Source organism: Ictalurus furcatus, chromosome 15, assembly GCF_023375685.1.
Source record: "Ictalurus furcatus strain D&B chromosome 15, Billie_1.0, whole genome shotgun sequence".
Classification (NCBI taxonomy): Eukaryota; Metazoa; Chordata; class Actinopteri; order Siluriformes; family Ictaluridae; genus Ictalurus; species Ictalurus furcatus.
In genome coordinates, this window is record NC_071269.1 from 5,896,520 (window position 1) to 5,914,509 (window position 17,990).

The following is a 17,990-nucleotide window of genomic DNA, read 5'->3' on the forward strand; positions in this document are numbered from 1 at the left end:
CGGAAGTCAATTTTCCAAATGGGTTTTTTGCCACATAATACTTTTATCCTGAGGTCATGGCATAAACCATTATTTTGATCAGGTTCTACGTATTTTGCAGGTTATTTGTAGGAACAATAAAATCGATGAGTACACCTTTAACTAAGATACTGCTGGGCTGGCCGCTGATCACGTGACGCAGTGACGTCACTCCGGCCCGTGTCAGTCGTCTATGCTGCGTGCTTGTGTGTTAAAAAGGAGGAGTGAATCTGTGTATGTATGTATGCATGCATGCGTGTGTGCATGGAGAGGCGTGATGGCTCCTTTTCCCGACGAGGTGGACGTGTTCACCGGGCCGCACTGGAGAATGAAGCAGTTAGTCGGTCTTTACTGCGATAAGGTACTGTTTATTTCCCTTAAATCCTGCTGTAAACAAACCTTCAAAATCTCATTATACACATTTAATCCGAGTTGTTAGTTGTTAGTTTAGCTAGTGGACGGGTTAGCGACGTAGTAGCTGAGTTTGTAGAATGTATAATCCGACCTGAAAGCACTGCACAGCGGTTAGTCAGGGATAAATATTGTGCGACATTGATATTCTCGTGAATATGAAAACTTGATGATAAAATATCAATGTTTAAAAAGTTCTTCGCTGTAAAGAAACTGACAGTATATTGGGAATAATGGAAGCTAAATTGTGCACGTTATTTATTTGTTTTTGTTTGTTTGTTTGTTTGTGTTTGTATGTAACGTGAAAATTCAAGCAACAACAATAATAATGTATTATTGAAACGTCGACTACACTGTCATGGTTACTTAGCTGCTAGCAAGCTAGCTAGCTAGTTTTGTTAGCCCTGCCTACCTGTAATAAAGCACTATATATTGATGTATATAGCTGAATGTTTTCGCAAGATGCTGGTTTTATTAATGCAGCCATTTTGTGATTTCTGCACATTTCCTGACCCACATGCAGTCGTGTAGTCACGAATAGCAGCTAGTTTGTTTACAGCTTGCTAGCCAAAGTCCTAGCATAAACACCTGAGCTGTGTGTGATGAACATGTCGTGTGAACTTGAGCTGCTCTAAAGCTCCCTGTAAATGTGAGGAAGAAGGCAAGAGAGTCATTAGAGTAAAAGCTTCTTTAAGGACTTTTTGAACATACGGTTTTGAGGGCGCATCCTCCATGGAAAGCCATTAGGTGCAAAACACGGCCACTTTCACACTACAAAACAGGTTTACACACCATTTTGTCGGGTTTCGGCACGGGTAAGGACCCGGTCTTAGTGCTAGGGCTGGGGATTGCGACCGATTTGGCAATTCCATTCTTATTCATACGGTTTCGATTAGTTATCAATATTTCATTTAAAGTATTAGTTTGCAGACATGGAATCCATGTTTTAATATAAATGCTTGTAACTGAATCCCTCGTACTTTGCTATATTACTGAAATAGACATTTGCATTAACAATAGGGCCCACAGATTGTTTAATTGCTTTTTACTTTGTGTAACAAACATTGTAAGAAGAAATCATAAATATGTGCACACAAGGTAAGCACAAAACTGCACATTACTGTCAAAAAAAAATAAACATTGTAAATGTGCAACAGTGAAATTCATTAACAGCTTGAAAGATGTTTAAGAAATAAAACCGTTTTCTAAATTCAAAACTTGAAAGATGGCGACATATTCAGGATGAGAGGTGAACTACAGATAATATTCACATCCTCTCAAGTAAAGCATATGCGTTAATAATCGATTCAGGGATTTCCCGACCCGATATCGTTGCGTTAAATTGACGATCTGATAGGTCGAGCAGTGTTCAAAGAGTTCGCATGTTTCCTGTAACCGTAGGACTCAGTGATTTTGTGATCACAGAAATGACAAATGTCATAAATGGCTTTGGATGAATACGCGTTGTGATGTCACACGACACGTCCTGACCCAAATCTGCGGATCATTTGCGGTAATTTTGAACAATTGCAAACTCGTCAGAATATTACGGAGTTTGCTTGATTTTGTGTTCATTTGTGCGATCACAAAATCACTGAGTGCTGGCGATACTGATAAAAGCAAGACGGTATTACATGACGCAATAAATAAGATTGTTAAATATTAAAAACTGTCAGATCAGGTATTACGCTGTGCTGTTAGATCAACTGCTAGAATATTTATCAGGATCATTGATTCATCAAGCAGCCTTTGGAGCTTTATTAAAACATACACATTATCACACTCTCATATCTACCTGTTGTTTTTTGTTTGTTTTTGGTTTTTTAAGAGTAACTTACTGATCCCAATGGCTTTCCATAGTCAAAAAGCATATTAGTAAAAAATCTGTACAGTTTTATTATTGTAGATACTGTCCTGATGCGACATAAGAGAATGTAATGCTTGTTTTTAGACCAAAAAAAAAATCAGCTTAATTTCAGGACACTAAACAAAAATGTTACACGCTTCCTTGAATTGAAGTCATGCCGTTAGATTGTCAAAGCTCATAAAGCCCTAAAGGGAATGTTTGTCTAAGCTGGTCACGTCCTACACGTTTATGGAAGACAGTGGGATATTTCTCATCGTTCACAAGCAACAGCATATTATAAACAGAAGGTTAATTAAGGAATAAAGCACATTTATCCATTTATAGTAACATTTAATGTTGTAACACAAGTTAGTTCCTGTTATTACTTATGTTATAGCTGCAATAAATAGTTGTCATTCCCTCTTCAGCCTTCTCTCGCGCTCTCTCTCTCTCTCTCTCGCTCGCTCTCTCTTTTTTCTCACTCTAAGAATGGGGACTCCTTCCATAAATGTTAAATAAATGTCTCCTAACACAAAACGTCAGCAATAGTACATTTTGTTAAACAACAATCTGTTTATTATTTGATTAGATTATCCGGAGTCCCTGTGTATGAGCCGTTACTATAGAAACAGTAACATATTAGAAGGAGCACATGAATATAAACCTGTCACAGCCGGAACTACTTTCCGAGCCGTGCCGAAATGTAACGTGCACCTCCTGACCTACAGAGTGTCTACAGCACCGTGGCGTAATCGTGTCCTTTTGCTCTTTTATGCCCCACAGCTGTCGAAGACGAACTTCTCCAACAACAATGATTTCCGCGCGTTCCTCCAGACGCTCTGCGCCACCTTCAATGAGTTCAAGATCCACGAGCAGATCGAGAACGAGTACATCATCGAGCTGCTGCAGCAGCGCAGCCGCACCACCTACAACGTGCACTCTGACAACAAGCTCTCCGAGATGCTGTTGCTGTTTGAAAAAGGCCTCAGGAACGTCAAGGTGGGTGTGTGGGGGATTTATATAACCATGTAGGCCTGTTTGGGCTGGACAGTTTCTGTTACCATGAATATATTGGGTTTTTTATTGCTAATGTTTATATCAGTGTGTCATTGCATACGAGGAGTTGTTTGTTTTGTTTGTCCCCCGTTCACTGTTTGGGTGCGTCTTTGCTTTAGATTTAGATAAACATTAACGTCCGCGCTGGACGTTCATTCCGGCTGCACACTAACTGACAGGTTTATGTTAATGCGTTCGTTCTGATACAGTATCGTTTCTATAGTAACAGGGACTAGAGGTCAACTGATAGTGGGTTTTATCGATAACTAAGTCGGGCGGTTCTTATCTGCCGAAAACCGATTAATCAGCCGATAATTTCATAAACTGATACTGAATGAAAACTTAACACTGAAAGTAAAATATCGCTGAACTTTATTACAAAAATGAACAGTACTGACTGTACCATGAAAATGTACTGTACTTTTTAAAAATGAAATAATAAATATTAATATATATTAACTGTTAATAAACATTAAAGTAAATAAAAGATGTGCATCCAAACTGAACCAAAATGCAACACTCCAAACAGCAAATAAAAAGAGACCTCCAAAAGTAGTAATAATTCTTTTTTTTAAACACTTCAAATAATGCAACAAAATTTGTCAGCGATAGTCTTTATTTCGCCTCTAGGGGTATCTCTCGTACCATATAATGACGGCAGACGCTTCTCAGCCGCTCCCGCAACAGACGTGACCGGGAAAAACTCTGTATAGATTTTTGCAGATAAGAGATAGTTCCAGCAATAGTTCGATTATCGGTGCCATTTAATCTGCTAAAACAATCAATCGGTCGATCTCTAACAAGAACTTGGAACGGTTGACGCTTCACATAAAATCCAGCGTGCTTTTAAAAAGCAACTGTTGATATGGTGAAGTTTTCACTCCAATGTTTCAGAAGGAGTCTCCAGTGTCGGTGCTTTATAACATTCAGAGGTGAAGCTGTAACTTTAAGCTGGGTTTTCAAGAGAGAACAAAAAAGAGATCAGCGAGGGAACAACCATTTATATTAAGTGATAACAGGAACTAACTTGTTTCACGGATGTTCCACAACTTTAAACGTAGATATCGTTTTTTATTTTTATTTTTTAATTGTAAATGAAAACATTTAGTGTTTGCTAATTGGAACCATGTTCACATATAAATCAAACCAAACTGTGTGTCATGCAAATTTCAGACACCTAATATGTATTATCAGATTTACTACAGATGGTATATTATAGGTTTTTTTGGCTGAAATAATTCTTTAACTCCTAACATGCTGTGTAGTGTAAATGTGAGGCCTCGGAACCCAAAACGGAGAAATGTTCGACGTTTAACTGACCCGACGTGGCTTACTAAGTCTGCTTGGCAATCTGGGAATTTTCCGCTTGTCAAAGCCAAGAAAAATGAGGACATTGTGTTCTGCGCTAGCAGGAAGGAATGGGCACGGTGAAGTAATAGCACGTTTATTTCTCAATTTTTATTCCACTGTTTATTTTGGTAAGCTTGACCTGGTCAAGATTAACGCTGTGTGGTAACAGATTTGCCGATCCCAAACTCTGTTGCACCATGTAGGCTTTTTTTTTTAGCCGCTGACTCTGAGTGACAGGAGAGAAGGCTGGCTGATCTGCGGCCAGTTTCGTGCCCAAGGTTACTCCGGCAGCGGCACTGCACAGGGTGGAGGCTGACTGTGCTGTGCTGGGATGACTCAGGCTGTTGTGGTGAACTGAAGCGCAGCCAGACACCGCAGTGAACCTGCAGCATGTTTTTAAAATGGGTTTTCTTCTTGTATTCGAAAAGTTCACTTGTAAACAAGGAACACTTTAGTAATGCCTCTTTTTATGACAAAAAAATAAGTCATGTATAACGCAGCAATTTGTCAAATATTACAAGTTTTCTGGAAATAAGCGATAACTCCTCATTAGCTGTGTTTCCGTCTGCGGATTTTTGGCATATGGCATAAAAACCACTGGATGGAAACACCAGATGCAATTAAAATCACCAAATTGCGCATAAAAAAAATGTGCTCAATTGAGGTGGATAATTTTTTTTTATATATAAGAAGACATGCTACGAAACTACGATGGAAACACATTTACCAAATAAATTCCTTGCTACGCATAAAAAAAAAAGTGACTTTGTCTCAGTAAATCATGCAATTGGCTCGAGTGTTGTTCGCAAATGTTTAATGCGATATTCGAATTTTTCCTCACAAGTTCAATTCGCAACTTGGATGGAAAACGTAGCTATTGTCTGTTTATAGTTACATTTAATTTCCTGTTAGCTCTTACATTATAGCAGGTATAAACAATCATTCCCTCACCAGACCAAAAAAAAAAACAAAACATGTAGCTTGTCACGTTAAGGAGAACCTTTTCAGGTGTTGGAAAACTTGGTTACAAAGAGCTGACACTGGAGACTCCTTCCAAAAAATGTTAAGATAAGATATAACTTTATTAATCCCCCCTTAGGGGAAATTTGGGTCAACATAGCAGCACGAAGGAATGTAAAAGAACAGAACAGATGCCGTATTGTAGAAGTATTCACACTATTTACACTATACAATCAATAATAATTATTTACAACCAGATAATGTCTCAGATATAATCAGGCTTAATTCTGTCAGTTTGGTGCTGTGGTGTTGTGGAACCTGATGTCTGATGGCACAAATGATTGTACAATGCTTGTCCGAACAATAAATAACAAAGTTAGTGTGTAGACTTTCAGCTTTAATTTGAGGGCACGCTTTATACATGGTCTCACCCTTTTTAAGGAACCAAAAGTATTTGGACAGATTAAGGATCATTAAAGGTAAATAGTCATTTTTAATACTTGGTTGGTCAACGAAAGCCTGAAGTCTGGAACTCATAGCCATCATCAGATGCTGGTTTTCTTCATTGGTGATGCTCTGCCAGGCCTTTACTTCAGCTGTCTTCAGATCCTCCTTATTTTTGAGGTGTTTTGCCATCAGCAAAATCTAGTTGAGGAAATGCATGCTCAACTAGATTCAGGATAGGTGACTGATGTGGCCATTTGCAGATCATTTCATTTCTTTGCCTTAAAAAAAGTCTCTGGTTGCTTTTGAAGTATGCTTCAGGTCATTGCCCACCTACACTGTGATGCACCGTCCAATGAGATTCGAAGCTGAATCTAAGATTCAGATAATATAATTCTATACACTTCAGACTTCATCCTGCTGCTTTTCTCAGCAGTCACATCATCAATAAATATAAGGGAAGCAGTTCCATCCTTACCTTCTCTGTACTCTTCTCTTCCCATCATTCTGCTACAGGTTCATTCATTTCATCTGTCCATTAGGATGTTGTTCCAGAACTGTTTTTTAGATTTAAAAAAAAAAAAGATTTTTGGTAAAATGTAATCTTCCTGTTTTTGAGGCTTACATGTTGTGGATTTGTGGTTCTGTATTGACTCTGGTGAAGTCTTCTTTTGATTGTTGACTTTGACACGGATACGCCTAACTTGTGGAGGGTGTTCTTGATCTGGCCAGCTGTCCTGATTTCTTTTTTTGTTTTTCTTCACCAAGGAAATAATTCTCGTCATCCACCGCAGTTCTTTTTAAGACCGTACCGAATACAACGATTTGGCCGCACGCAGTCTCTCTGATGGGTTTGTTTCGATTTTTCAACCTGACGATGGCTTTCTTCACTGGAAGTGACGACTCTTTGGACTTAATATTGAGAGTTAACAGTTTACTCAGATTACAAATCAACTCAGCAACTTTTTTTAATCTGCTTACTAGGAAGTGAAATAATGATGGAATGATCACACCTGGCCATTAAACAGCTGAGCACCCAATTGTGTCCAATTGCTTTTAGTTAATTATGTTTAGTTATTATATATTTGTTTGTTTATTTATTTGTCATTGTTTGTTTTTCTGTGGTTGTATAGTAATGTGAATTTACATTTTGGAATGTAAATTCCAAAATGTCTCAGTTGACTTTTTTTTTTTTTTGAGAAAGAACTACTAACCAATTGTAGCTCTCTTTACTGAGATACTTCGATACGTGTAATATGTTTATTTATGAGGTTTTCTTAGGTGAAGAGTATATTATAGTAGTAATATTATGAGAAAAGATTTTAAGAGAAAAGAATAGGCAGTTATTGTCGTATGAAAATGAAGAATTGGCACGTGCCTAGTCTTTGAAAGTTTCTATAAAAGCATCTGCTTTAGTGTGTTTGTGGTGTGAGATTATAGGCGCTCTGAATATAAGGAAACAAACGAACAAAAAAAACAACAGTTTTCTTGCCAGATGCCGAGAACAGCTCACAGTGACTTGGCTTCTAAAAGCTTATAATTGCAGCATGATCTCACAGGAAGCTATTATTAAGTGGGGAGGGAGGAAGGAGCTCGACACACCTGTGGTGCGATCGCCGGTGTGCGCCGTTTAGATTCGCCACTTGTATCTCCGTGTATGTACGCATGTGTATATTGGTGCAACGCTGAGCAATCCTAAGTGTGTATTCATGTTTGTTTTATTCACCAGAGCGAGTGCGAGCAGCTGAACTATGCACGACAGCTGAAAGAGCGTCTCGAGGCTTTCACCCAGGATTTCCTTCCCCACATGAAGGAGGAAGAGGAGGTAAACATCTTCCGAACGCTAAATGTACACACCGTGCGCACAATGCAAGACCGTTCCCTCTCCGTAATGGATAAATGAACACTGTGTATTTTTATTGGCTTTAGCTATCGTTTACGTGGGGAATAAAACACTCAGGTTGTGCTGCGGTAGGAAATTAATCAGTGACTGGGTCGTGTGATGCAGCCTGAACGGTGTGAAGTGGAGTCCCAAAGTGTTTCATTCCTCTTATATCACAGCAATTTGCCAACATTACTTACTTATGTATTAAAAGAATAAAACTAAAATTCACTGACACATTAAAGATGAACGGTAAGAATTCGAGACTGCTCCAGAGCTTCGTTACGGGTTAACGTTTTGTCCGTACAGCTCCTCTGACTCGGGGAGGATGTTAATAGTGGCTTATGTAGCACAGCATAATCACCACAGTCACTACTGTATACCTAATTACACTCATTTAGGGAACACCATGTATTTGCCTTCTCCTGCCATTGTACCTGTCCACTGGACCTGTCTGACCCCCGTAATTGTCCTGTCTCAGGTGTTCCAGCCCATGCTGATGGAGTACTTTACCTATGAGGAGCTGAAGGCCATAAAGAGACAGGTGATAGCGCAGCACTGCAGCCAGCAGCAGTGGGACACGGCCGCCGAGGTGCTGAAGGGCTTAAACCTGTGGAGCCAGGCCGAGGTGCTGCATAAGGCCTTCAAATACTCCGACCATGAGAAGACCGAGGACGGTGAGACACGCTCTCTGAGAAACAGGACCACAACCCACGTTGTCAAATTATTATTATTATTATTATTATTATTATTATTATTATTACATTTATGGGTCCAAGCACCAAAATCCACTCTGAACCAATGTGTTCCATCAGCGGAAAGTTCAGCAATAGATTTTAATTTATAAAATCCATACTGTTGGCGTTTCTGGAATTTATCTTTGCTACAGAAAGTTTGAGAAACACTACTGTAATCTACACTACTGGGCAAAAGTTTAAACACTCGACTGAAATTTTTCTCATGATCTTAAAAAGCTTTTGATCTGAAGGTGTATGATTAAACGTGTGAAAACGGTGTTGTAGACAAAAATATAATCGTGCCAACGTATTCGTTTCTCTCATTAGAAAACTCCATTTTATTTACAATTTTTTTTTTACAAATTAAACGGATGACTCGGAGTGAAATATTCTGTAAAGCAGCCGATAGGAGTCCAGTGTCGGTGTGAACTTCTTTATTACTGTTTAAAAAGCATCTCGGGGAAATTCCTCAAGAAATTGGGTCAGAAAATGCCAAGAATATATTTCTGGAAATTCTAGGTGAAAAGGGCGTCTACTTTGAAGATGCTGAAATACTAAATTATTTAGATTTATTAGATTTTTTTTTTAATCACAACATAATTCCCATATTCACATTTGTGTTATTGCAGTGTTTAGATGACTTTTTTATTATTATTATTATTATTATTTTTATTATTCTAAAATGTGTGTGGGGGAAAAATAATAAACTTTTGACTTATAGTGTATACATTATTTTAGAGATCCATGCTTGGTATAATCTGGATTATTATTATTTTTCACTACAGTCCTGATCTTAGTTCCTCTGTCAGGTTTGGGATACATTTGTATATTCATACGAATTCATATGTACAAAGAAGATATATAGTGTAGAAGTTATTTGTGCCCGATTAATGGGCAGGTGTTTTTGTAAGATAGCGCTAGTCAAAAATCGCAGCAAAATCTGTGTAACCATGTGTTTATGATGCTGGACATTTAACCCTCGCTGAAAAGATCACATGGAAGCAGAAAAGACTCCAGAATCTCAAGTGGCTCGACAGGAAAGCATCCCCTGAGAGATTCCACAGCCGAGCATGGCTCTTGAACAATTATAGATACCTGTAATTCAGGCTGTAAGGTGGTGTCTTTATAGTAGGATTTCGTACAACCCTGAGACCACACCTGCTGTGTGTGTGTGGAGCCTTTATCCTCTGCATTCTTAAAATAATTGCTGCGTTGTTTGTGTGTGTGTGTGTGTGTGTGTGTGTGTGTGTGTATGAAAGACAGGTATGTACCATGTATATAATGGGTGTTGTCTTTTTATTCCCTTCCTGCAGAATGTGACAGTCGGGCGAGCACGCACATCTCGGCACTGCCACAGGAGGTAATGGTTCGACTGTTTCGTTACCTGGGCCCGGAGGACCTGTGTCGCTGCAGCCAGGTGTGCCATACCTGGGCAGAGCTGGTTAAAACGGGTTCTCTGTGGAGACACCTGTACCCAGTCCGCTGGGCCAGAGGTGAGAGACCCGTCTTACCTGTTGTTATTTTTCAGTGCATCATCCTTGCACAAAATGTAAAGAAAAGTCCAGCGTTCTTGCATCCTAGGACAAGCTCCGCATCTCTGCAACAGTGATCATGTGACCTCTCAGGGAGATGTTTAAGTTTTAAGGGAAGTAATAAAATGCGTCGGGCATGCTGTTCAAAGAACACGATCAATGAACGGGTGGTCAGATGTGGTTCGTATAAAATTTTTAGGGGGCCAATCTGTCTACTAATAACATTCTCTCTCAATCTATCTGCTTTTGTCACTCTCTCAATCCAGCTGACTTTCTACTTGTATCACTCTATTTTGTCATCTATCTTTCTACCAGTCTCCGTCGGTCTGTCTGTCTTTCATTCTTTCTTTCTGTCTTTCACCTTGAGTCTATCATCAAGCTTATGAAACAGTTTCAAACTTTGTTTCTGGCTTTGTCAAGCCATCATGACGCACTTTACCTGTCTGGGTTGAATACCTTGTTCACCTTGTTTAGGTTTGTTTATGTCCTTAAGTAAAGAAAGAAATTGAAACTTTTATAAATTCATCATAAAATAAATTTTGAAATGATTTAAGTGAGTAAGTGCTGCGGTTATTAGAACGTCTGTGATGCAGCCCAATGCGACGTGGGGTTACTGTTGATTATTTTCCTGTAACTGCACATCCCCACTGTAGGGTTGTCATGGCTCGAATCCGTCGTGGTCTAAAATGGTCCCAGTTTAACAACATTACAGGTTTAATCAACCATTTAAAAGCACACAAGCCAGTGGCGAGGAAAAGAAGAAAAGGAAACCGTTATGAAATCTTCGTCCAAAGGTATCTTTGCACATTCTTGGGTGTATATACACTACGAGTCCAAAGTTTAGACACTCATTTTTTATTTTTAGTTTTCCATGTTTTAGGATAATAATAAAGTCATCAAAACTCTGGAGTAACACAAATGGAACTATGAGAATTATGTTGTGATAAAAAAAAAATCAAAAATAAATCAAAATAATTTATTATTTTAGTATCTTCAAAGTAGACGCCCTTTTTGCCAAGAATTTTTGCTGAAAATTTCCAGAAATGTATTCTTGGTGTTTTCTCACCCGATTTCTCGAGGAATTTCCCCGAGATGCTTTTTAAACAGTATTAAAGGAGTTCACACCTACGCTCGACATTTATCGGCTGCTTTTCGGAATATTTCACTCCAAGTCGTCCGTTAAAAATAATAATAATTTTGTAAATAAACTGTTAGTTTTCTAATGAAAGAAACACATACGTCGGCGCGATTATATTTTTGTCTACGTCACCGATTTCAAACATTTAATCACACACCTTCAGATCAAAAGCTTTTCAAGATCATGAGAAACGGTTCAGTTGAGTGTCCACAAACTTTTGACCGGTGGTGTATAACCAAAAAAACCCCCACAAGGTAGCAAAAATCAAATGATAATAGGGTAAAGGGTTTATTTTCCGTCATTATTGTGAGTGAAGATCAACGTCACTTCAATCTGTAGGACACGTTCTTGTCTGTCAAGATTTAGCAAACAGTATGATTCACCTGATTACTGCTCCCCCCCCTTCCCCCCCTTCCTCCAGGCGATTATTATCGTGGTCCCCCAGGGGAGCCAGACCAGGATCCTGATGGAGAAGACTGGGTGCAGAATCTGCAGGAGGAAGGGCGAGCCTATCAGGAGTGGGATGAGGACGCAGACATAGACGAATCCGGTAACACATCTTTCCCCTTTGAGAACGGGTCAGCCGAGATCAGAATAGTTGTGTTTATGCCGCTCTGTTCGTGTGTTGTGTGTGTGTGTGTGTGTGTGTGTGTGTGTGTGTGCAGAGGAAGCATGTGAGGACTCGCTGGCCATCAGTGCCGTGCGCAAAGAAAAGAAGTTGCTGAATGGAATGATCCAGAACCTTCTCCCTGCTGTGGGGTCATCGGTTCGCACCCTCAGCTTGGCTTACAGTGCAGCCGTCTCCAGCAAAATGGTAAGGAAAAGCTTACGAGCTTATATTAGTCAGTCTCGTATTAGTCGTACTTGGTCCATGTGCGATTTTTAGTTCAGATTCAGTTACAAACGTTACATAACTAGAAAAAAATGATGATGGGTTTGTAGTTGTGTTTAAAGTGTTTTACTTTCACTCCAGACACCCATTGTGTTAAAAGTAAAATTTGGGTTTTTTTGTGTCGTGTATGTTGTCATTTTCTTTACCAGGTGCGTCAGATCCTTAGTCTTTGCCCAAATCTCATACACTTGGATCTCACCCAGACTGACGTTACCGATTCTGCTTTCGAAAGGTGAGCGTTTAATCCTGAATATTTACGCCCGGATGTTTTCATGCGTCTTCGTTTCCTGTCCATCAATAAAATCGACTGAATATGGTATAGAGGTTTGACTGGAATGTCAGTGACACGTTTTCTCCGCCCTTTTCCGCAGTTGGGCGGAGCTGGGGGTGTGTCGCACGCTCGAGCATTTGGACCTGTCAGGCTGCGAGAAACTCACCAACTACACGCTGCAGAGTTTGTCTCTGGGTTTAGGCGATCTGACCTCGCCCAGGTTTTCCAAGAACAGCCCCGAATGCAAAAACAAGCTTCTGAATACACCGCCGTCTGCCATCAAACTTCTGGACAAGCACTCCGGCTATTCTCTAGGACGCGCACGCACGGCTCTCGTCTTTAAGTGGAGGCCTGGTGGGAGGAGCATGAGCTGCAGCCCCGTCTGGGTTCTGGATCCAGTCGAGCTTGCCGACATCGAGGACGCAGCCGACTGGACTAGAAGAGAAGGTGTGGCCGGACACAGCGAGGGGCGTGGTGGTATTTTAGGGATGCAGGCGGGAGGCAAGTCGTGCTGCTGTAGGAGGAGCACGAGACGGAGCTTTAGGACTGACATTGGCTCCACCTACTTGCAGCAGCTGTATGGCACTCTGGGGGAAATGCAGTGTGGCCACTCTGCATGCTGCGGCTCAGATACCGCTTTAAGGACATTGAAAGGAGCGCAGTGTGAGCCTCAAGCCACAGGGTGCAGCACTGAGTTTTGGACTAAATGCCCTTCCGAGGGCGAGTCAAGGACTGATCAGACAGGAGCCTGCAGAGCTCTAAGGTTCCTCAGCCTATCAGGATGCTATCAGATCACAGACATGGGCCTGAGGTACGGCGCGCACACACACACACACGCACATATCTAATGACTCTAAACAAAATATCCCATAATATTGCAGGTTGGGGGGAAAAAATCAGCGTAGATTGCAAAATTATTTATATATAATTTTCCATATATTATTGCCTACACCAGTGGTTCGGATCTGTTTTTGGCTAAGCAGTGCTACACACCGCCATGCTAGTTGGGTTTTGTTTGTTTGGCTCAACAAGCTGCCTTTTCTTGCTGCTTAACTCCAACTCTGAAAAGATGATTTGCTTGTATTTTCTCATTTGTAAGTCGCTTTGGATAAAAGCGTCTGCTAAATGAATAAATGTAAGATGAGCTCTAGTCTTTAACTCCACCCCTACACAGTGTAGGTGTGTCTCCTTAAGTGTTGAGGCATACAAAGACATTCTAGACAATTCTGTGCTTCTGACTTGGTGGGAACGGTTTGGGGAAGAACCACATATGGGTGTAATGGCCAGGTGTCCACATACTTTTGGCCAGATAGTGTGTTAAAACACCTATTTTGCTTCTGAAATTCATCGTAATGCAGGACAGTAGGTTAGAGTAACAGAACTGATGTTTTAATTTGGAATTGTGAGAGAGAAGCTTGAAAGGTTTGTATTTAATAGTAACAGCCAGCTTATTCTTCTGCTTGTCTCACAAATCCAAAACAGGCGTGTGTGTGTGTGTGTGTGTGTGTGTGTGTGTGTTGTAGGTGTCTCTCAAAGAGAGGAGGGCTTCCTCTGCTGGAGCATCTGAACCTCTCAGGCTGTCTGTTCATCACTGAAGTAGGACTGCATGAACTGGTGTCCGTGTGTCCCTCGCTCAACGACGAACACTTCTACTACTGCGATAACATCAACGGTAACATGCACATGTGCACACAACATCCTGATTATTAACCACACACAATAATGCGATCCTGAATCACGCAAACTGCTATGACCGTAACGTAAATATATTTGAAGACATTTTACACTGATGTGTACACCTACACCTGGACTGTGAATGTTCTTTCTTTGGAAATTGTCATGTTGTTTTCATGAACAATTCGTATAATTATTGTTTAATCATGATCTCGCACAACACTGGCCTTGTTCAGGTGAGTGCGCAGTACCTGAAGGTATGTATAAAGAATCAGATCGTCTGGAGAACCGAAATCCGTTTTGCCGTGTAACGGGGGAAAAAGAGAAGTATGGGATAATGCTCAGCAGTGGAGCTGAAAATTTAGTTGTTTTCTCTTATAACTTGGCCATTTCTGTTGGATGAAATACACTGGCATTCATATTCGGCCCGTACAGAATTTCACAGATTTTTGTTTGTTTTTTTTATTTGGGATTGTTGCAGCAAAAAAATGTTTTGTGAGTTTTTTTGCACTTTTTTTTGTTGTTGTTGAGGAAAACTACTTGAATTGGTGAAATCGCAGTTGCACAAAATTGTTTTGCACACTCTTTCACAGTGATGTTCGTTGGTAAACGAGACTTTTTAACTGTACTCATGTTTGACGCACGTGAATTGAAGAGTTGCGATGATGTCACGTGACGCGTCTCAGTCCAAACCTGCGGAAAATGTGCGGGAATTTAGAAAAATGGCAAGCTCCTCCGAATATTGTGGCGTTTGCTCGATGTTGCGTTCATTCCTGCGATCGCACTATCGTGAAATCCCGGCGGGACTGAAAATAGTTTTTCAATCCTGTTCAATTCAAGAACTGAAGTAAAGTGCCACTTCCCTTTTTTGCTAACCATCGATTGTAAATAGCGGTTCCGGCGACGGTTCCAGCTGCAAGTCACGGGATTATATTAATGCGCTCGTTCCTATACGTTATTGTTTCCATAGTAACAGCTCATTCACAAGGACTTGTATGGGTGAACACTCTACATAAGCTCTGGTGAGATTCACTTTAAGGAGTTGGTTATCTAACCTTAACGGAAAGAGTCAGGGCTTTGTAACAGTAAGTTTTCAGATGCAGGAAAGTCTTCAGGACAGAAAAGTTTGCTTTCCATTTTCTCAGTAACACGACAACGTGTTTTTGTCTAATTAACTTCAAGAGTGCGTCAAAAAGCAAGGCTGGTGAAGAAACGACTGTTTCTAGGTGATGTAACTCATTTCGTGGACGTTCCATAACGTTAAACGTAACCCTAAATGGATAAAAGTACGTTATGTCCTTCATAAATGTAGTCGATTAAAAATCTACCTTGTGGACAAATTCCTGTGGTGTAAAAAGGAATAAAGCGCTTCAGGACCTGCTGTTATTGGAAAAATAATCAACAGGGCAGATCACATCATCCTGCCGTTGATTATTTCCCTATAACCGCACACCTTGCCAAATCGTGTGTTTTATTCTTTACTTATTAATCCGTGTCCCAGCCTGTTGGTCTTACTCTTTCCTTCTCTCTGTGTCCTGCGCAGGTCCTCATGCTGACCGAGCGAGCGGATGTCAGAATCTGCAGTGCGGCTTCAGGGTTTGCTGTCGCTCCGGAGAGTGATCGTCTTCCCCAAATGGCTCTTTGTTGTTGTTTTTCTTTTTCTTTTTTTCTCCTCCACTTTCTCCCCTCTCTTCATTTTGTCTTTCCTTATTCTATCCCAACACCCTCGTTTCTCCTCTTCAAACCCCTCTGCGTGTCTCTCGTCCTGTTGCACCTCCTGCGTTTGCACTTTAAATATCGGAGGGGCTCGGGCTGCACTGTCACTCACGAGTCGTTTCACTCAACCACATAAAGGAGGAAAAAAAACCCATGTTAAATTTCCTGAAACCTTTGCTGAGCAATTGGACAGTTTACAGAGTGTACATTTGTAGATGAATGTGTTTATTGAAGTTTCTATGTGTTCCTTCTCTCGCGTTAAGTAATTTAAAAAGGGAAGGATGCGATCATTAATTTGGTGCGCTTTAAGAAAACATTGCTTTAAGCACGGAATAATTGCGTTTTTTTTTTTTTTGTTTGTTGGTTTTGTAGTAATTATATCTCCCAAAGCTGCATAGCTGTCTATGCTGTGTTCCTCAGCTTCTAGGGAATAACATGTATAACACCTTAACCTATAATTACTGTACAGTTATGTTACATTCTATGTAAATGTGCTTTGCTTCTTTTCTCATTTGCTAACGCAGACTCGGCATAAGGAAACGATTCAAGTCCCATACATGGGCTAACGAAAGAGTTCAACTAAAAGTGAAATTGACCCGGTTTGCTCCAAATGTCAACGTTCAGCCAATAGAGCATTGAAATGTAATTGAAACCGGAAAGATTCTAGCTACAACAGTAACATTTTCCACACAGTTTCCAACAGTAGAGGAATTAACCAAATCTAACATATAAAATATTACTCTGATCCAAATCGTAGATGCTTGTGCGGAGAGATACCAAACTACGTGTTGTATTTGCAAGTTAGAGTGCTTTTATATCTTTCCAAAAGCAAACAAAACAAAAACCTTCCGAGGTTCATGTAGACCTGAAGGCATACTCTTTCTATCATTGATTAGAAAAACAACAACCAGAAAACGTCTACAAATATCTGTCAAGTGCGCAGAGATATCACAAAAATCCACCCGAGCACGGTGAGTGTGCTGAATAACCGATTAGATTATTATATAAATAACCAGTTCTAAACCACCAGGGCCTTTTTGTTCAACAATCCAAATATCCAGAACATGTCACATCACTACAGCTGTGTCCGAGTTGAGCAGTGCATGTCCATAACATCCTTTCTCAGTGCGATTTAACCTGACTTTGAAGCAGACTGAGACCACCTCGCTCGGACCAGACGTTTCGGTTTGCGATCGAGTCCGGATGCCGTGTTCTTAAGTACCGCACCGAGGAGGGAAACCACACCAGGGTTCCGTTCAAACTGTCTAAACGCTGCCGCATATGTGAAAGCACTCAAAGACCAGCTAAAACTCCATTAACATCACTCCAATAGTGTCGTAGCTCCAAACATATCTTAGCTGATCAGCCAGAGGGAAATCGTGTGGGTTTTTTTTTTTTTTAGTTTTGGTTGAACGTTTTCGTCAAGCCCAATTTAGTGTTAAACTGCATTGCTTGTTGGAATTAAACATAAATAAACATTCTCCTTAATTTGTGTAATGATAATTCTGTGTGAGAAATCAGGCTTCAGAATGGTCAGATGAACCCGATTTAATTTGATGTTGAATCACAGCAGTGGCTGTAAAATACAAGTAACAAATAATAATAACACAGGAGTTTTGGAGAATAAAAGGACACTGGTATGTACGTTGAGTCATTCAACATGAAAATACCGTACTGTTGACGGGAAGGTTCTCCTGACAATAGGAGAGGCAACTTGTAGTCTGTTTAAACACCGATATTTCAGAACAGACGTTCTCCTGGGAGCTGGTACCGTCATCCGCTGCATCGCATGTGCTGCTGACGCGAAATCCACACTGCTATTTAGGACAGAACCTTTTCTCGGCCAAGTGTCTCGGGTTGAGTGCACTAAGGAGCCGTTATATATGAACTGTGAGCTACACAGTTTATATAATGGTTTGCCATTAATAAATGGCTCCGTTTTGTCTCATGATGGAAAGTGAACAAATGATTCGAGCAGGATGTATAAATGCATTTTTTAGTTCCTGGGATGTTTTTGGTCAAATGAAATGAATTATTTTCATCATATGCTACAAGTTTACTCA

At 40.3% G+C, this 17,990-nt stretch overlaps 1 protein-coding gene across 1 annotated transcript; it reads left to right on the forward strand.

Moving 5' to 3' along the window:
• The first annotated feature begins 205 nt into the window (after nt 1-205).
• Nucleotides 206-17,415, forward strand: fbxl5 (F-box and leucine-rich repeat protein 5). The gene is made up of 11 exons (XM_053643329.1): nt 206-379; nt 3,059-3,274; nt 7,815-7,910; nt 8,449-8,644; nt 10,018-10,197; nt 11,796-11,924; nt 12,040-12,188; nt 12,416-12,498; nt 12,638-13,348; nt 14,061-14,209; nt 15,755-17,415. The coding sequence occupies exons 1-11, from the start codon at nt 212-214 to the stop codon at nt 15,829-15,831; spliced, it is 2,154 nt and encodes a 717-aa protein (XP_053499304.1). The 5' UTR covers nt 206-211; the 3' UTR covers nt 15,832-17,415.
• The last annotated feature ends 575 nt before the right edge of the window (nt 17,416-17,990 follow it).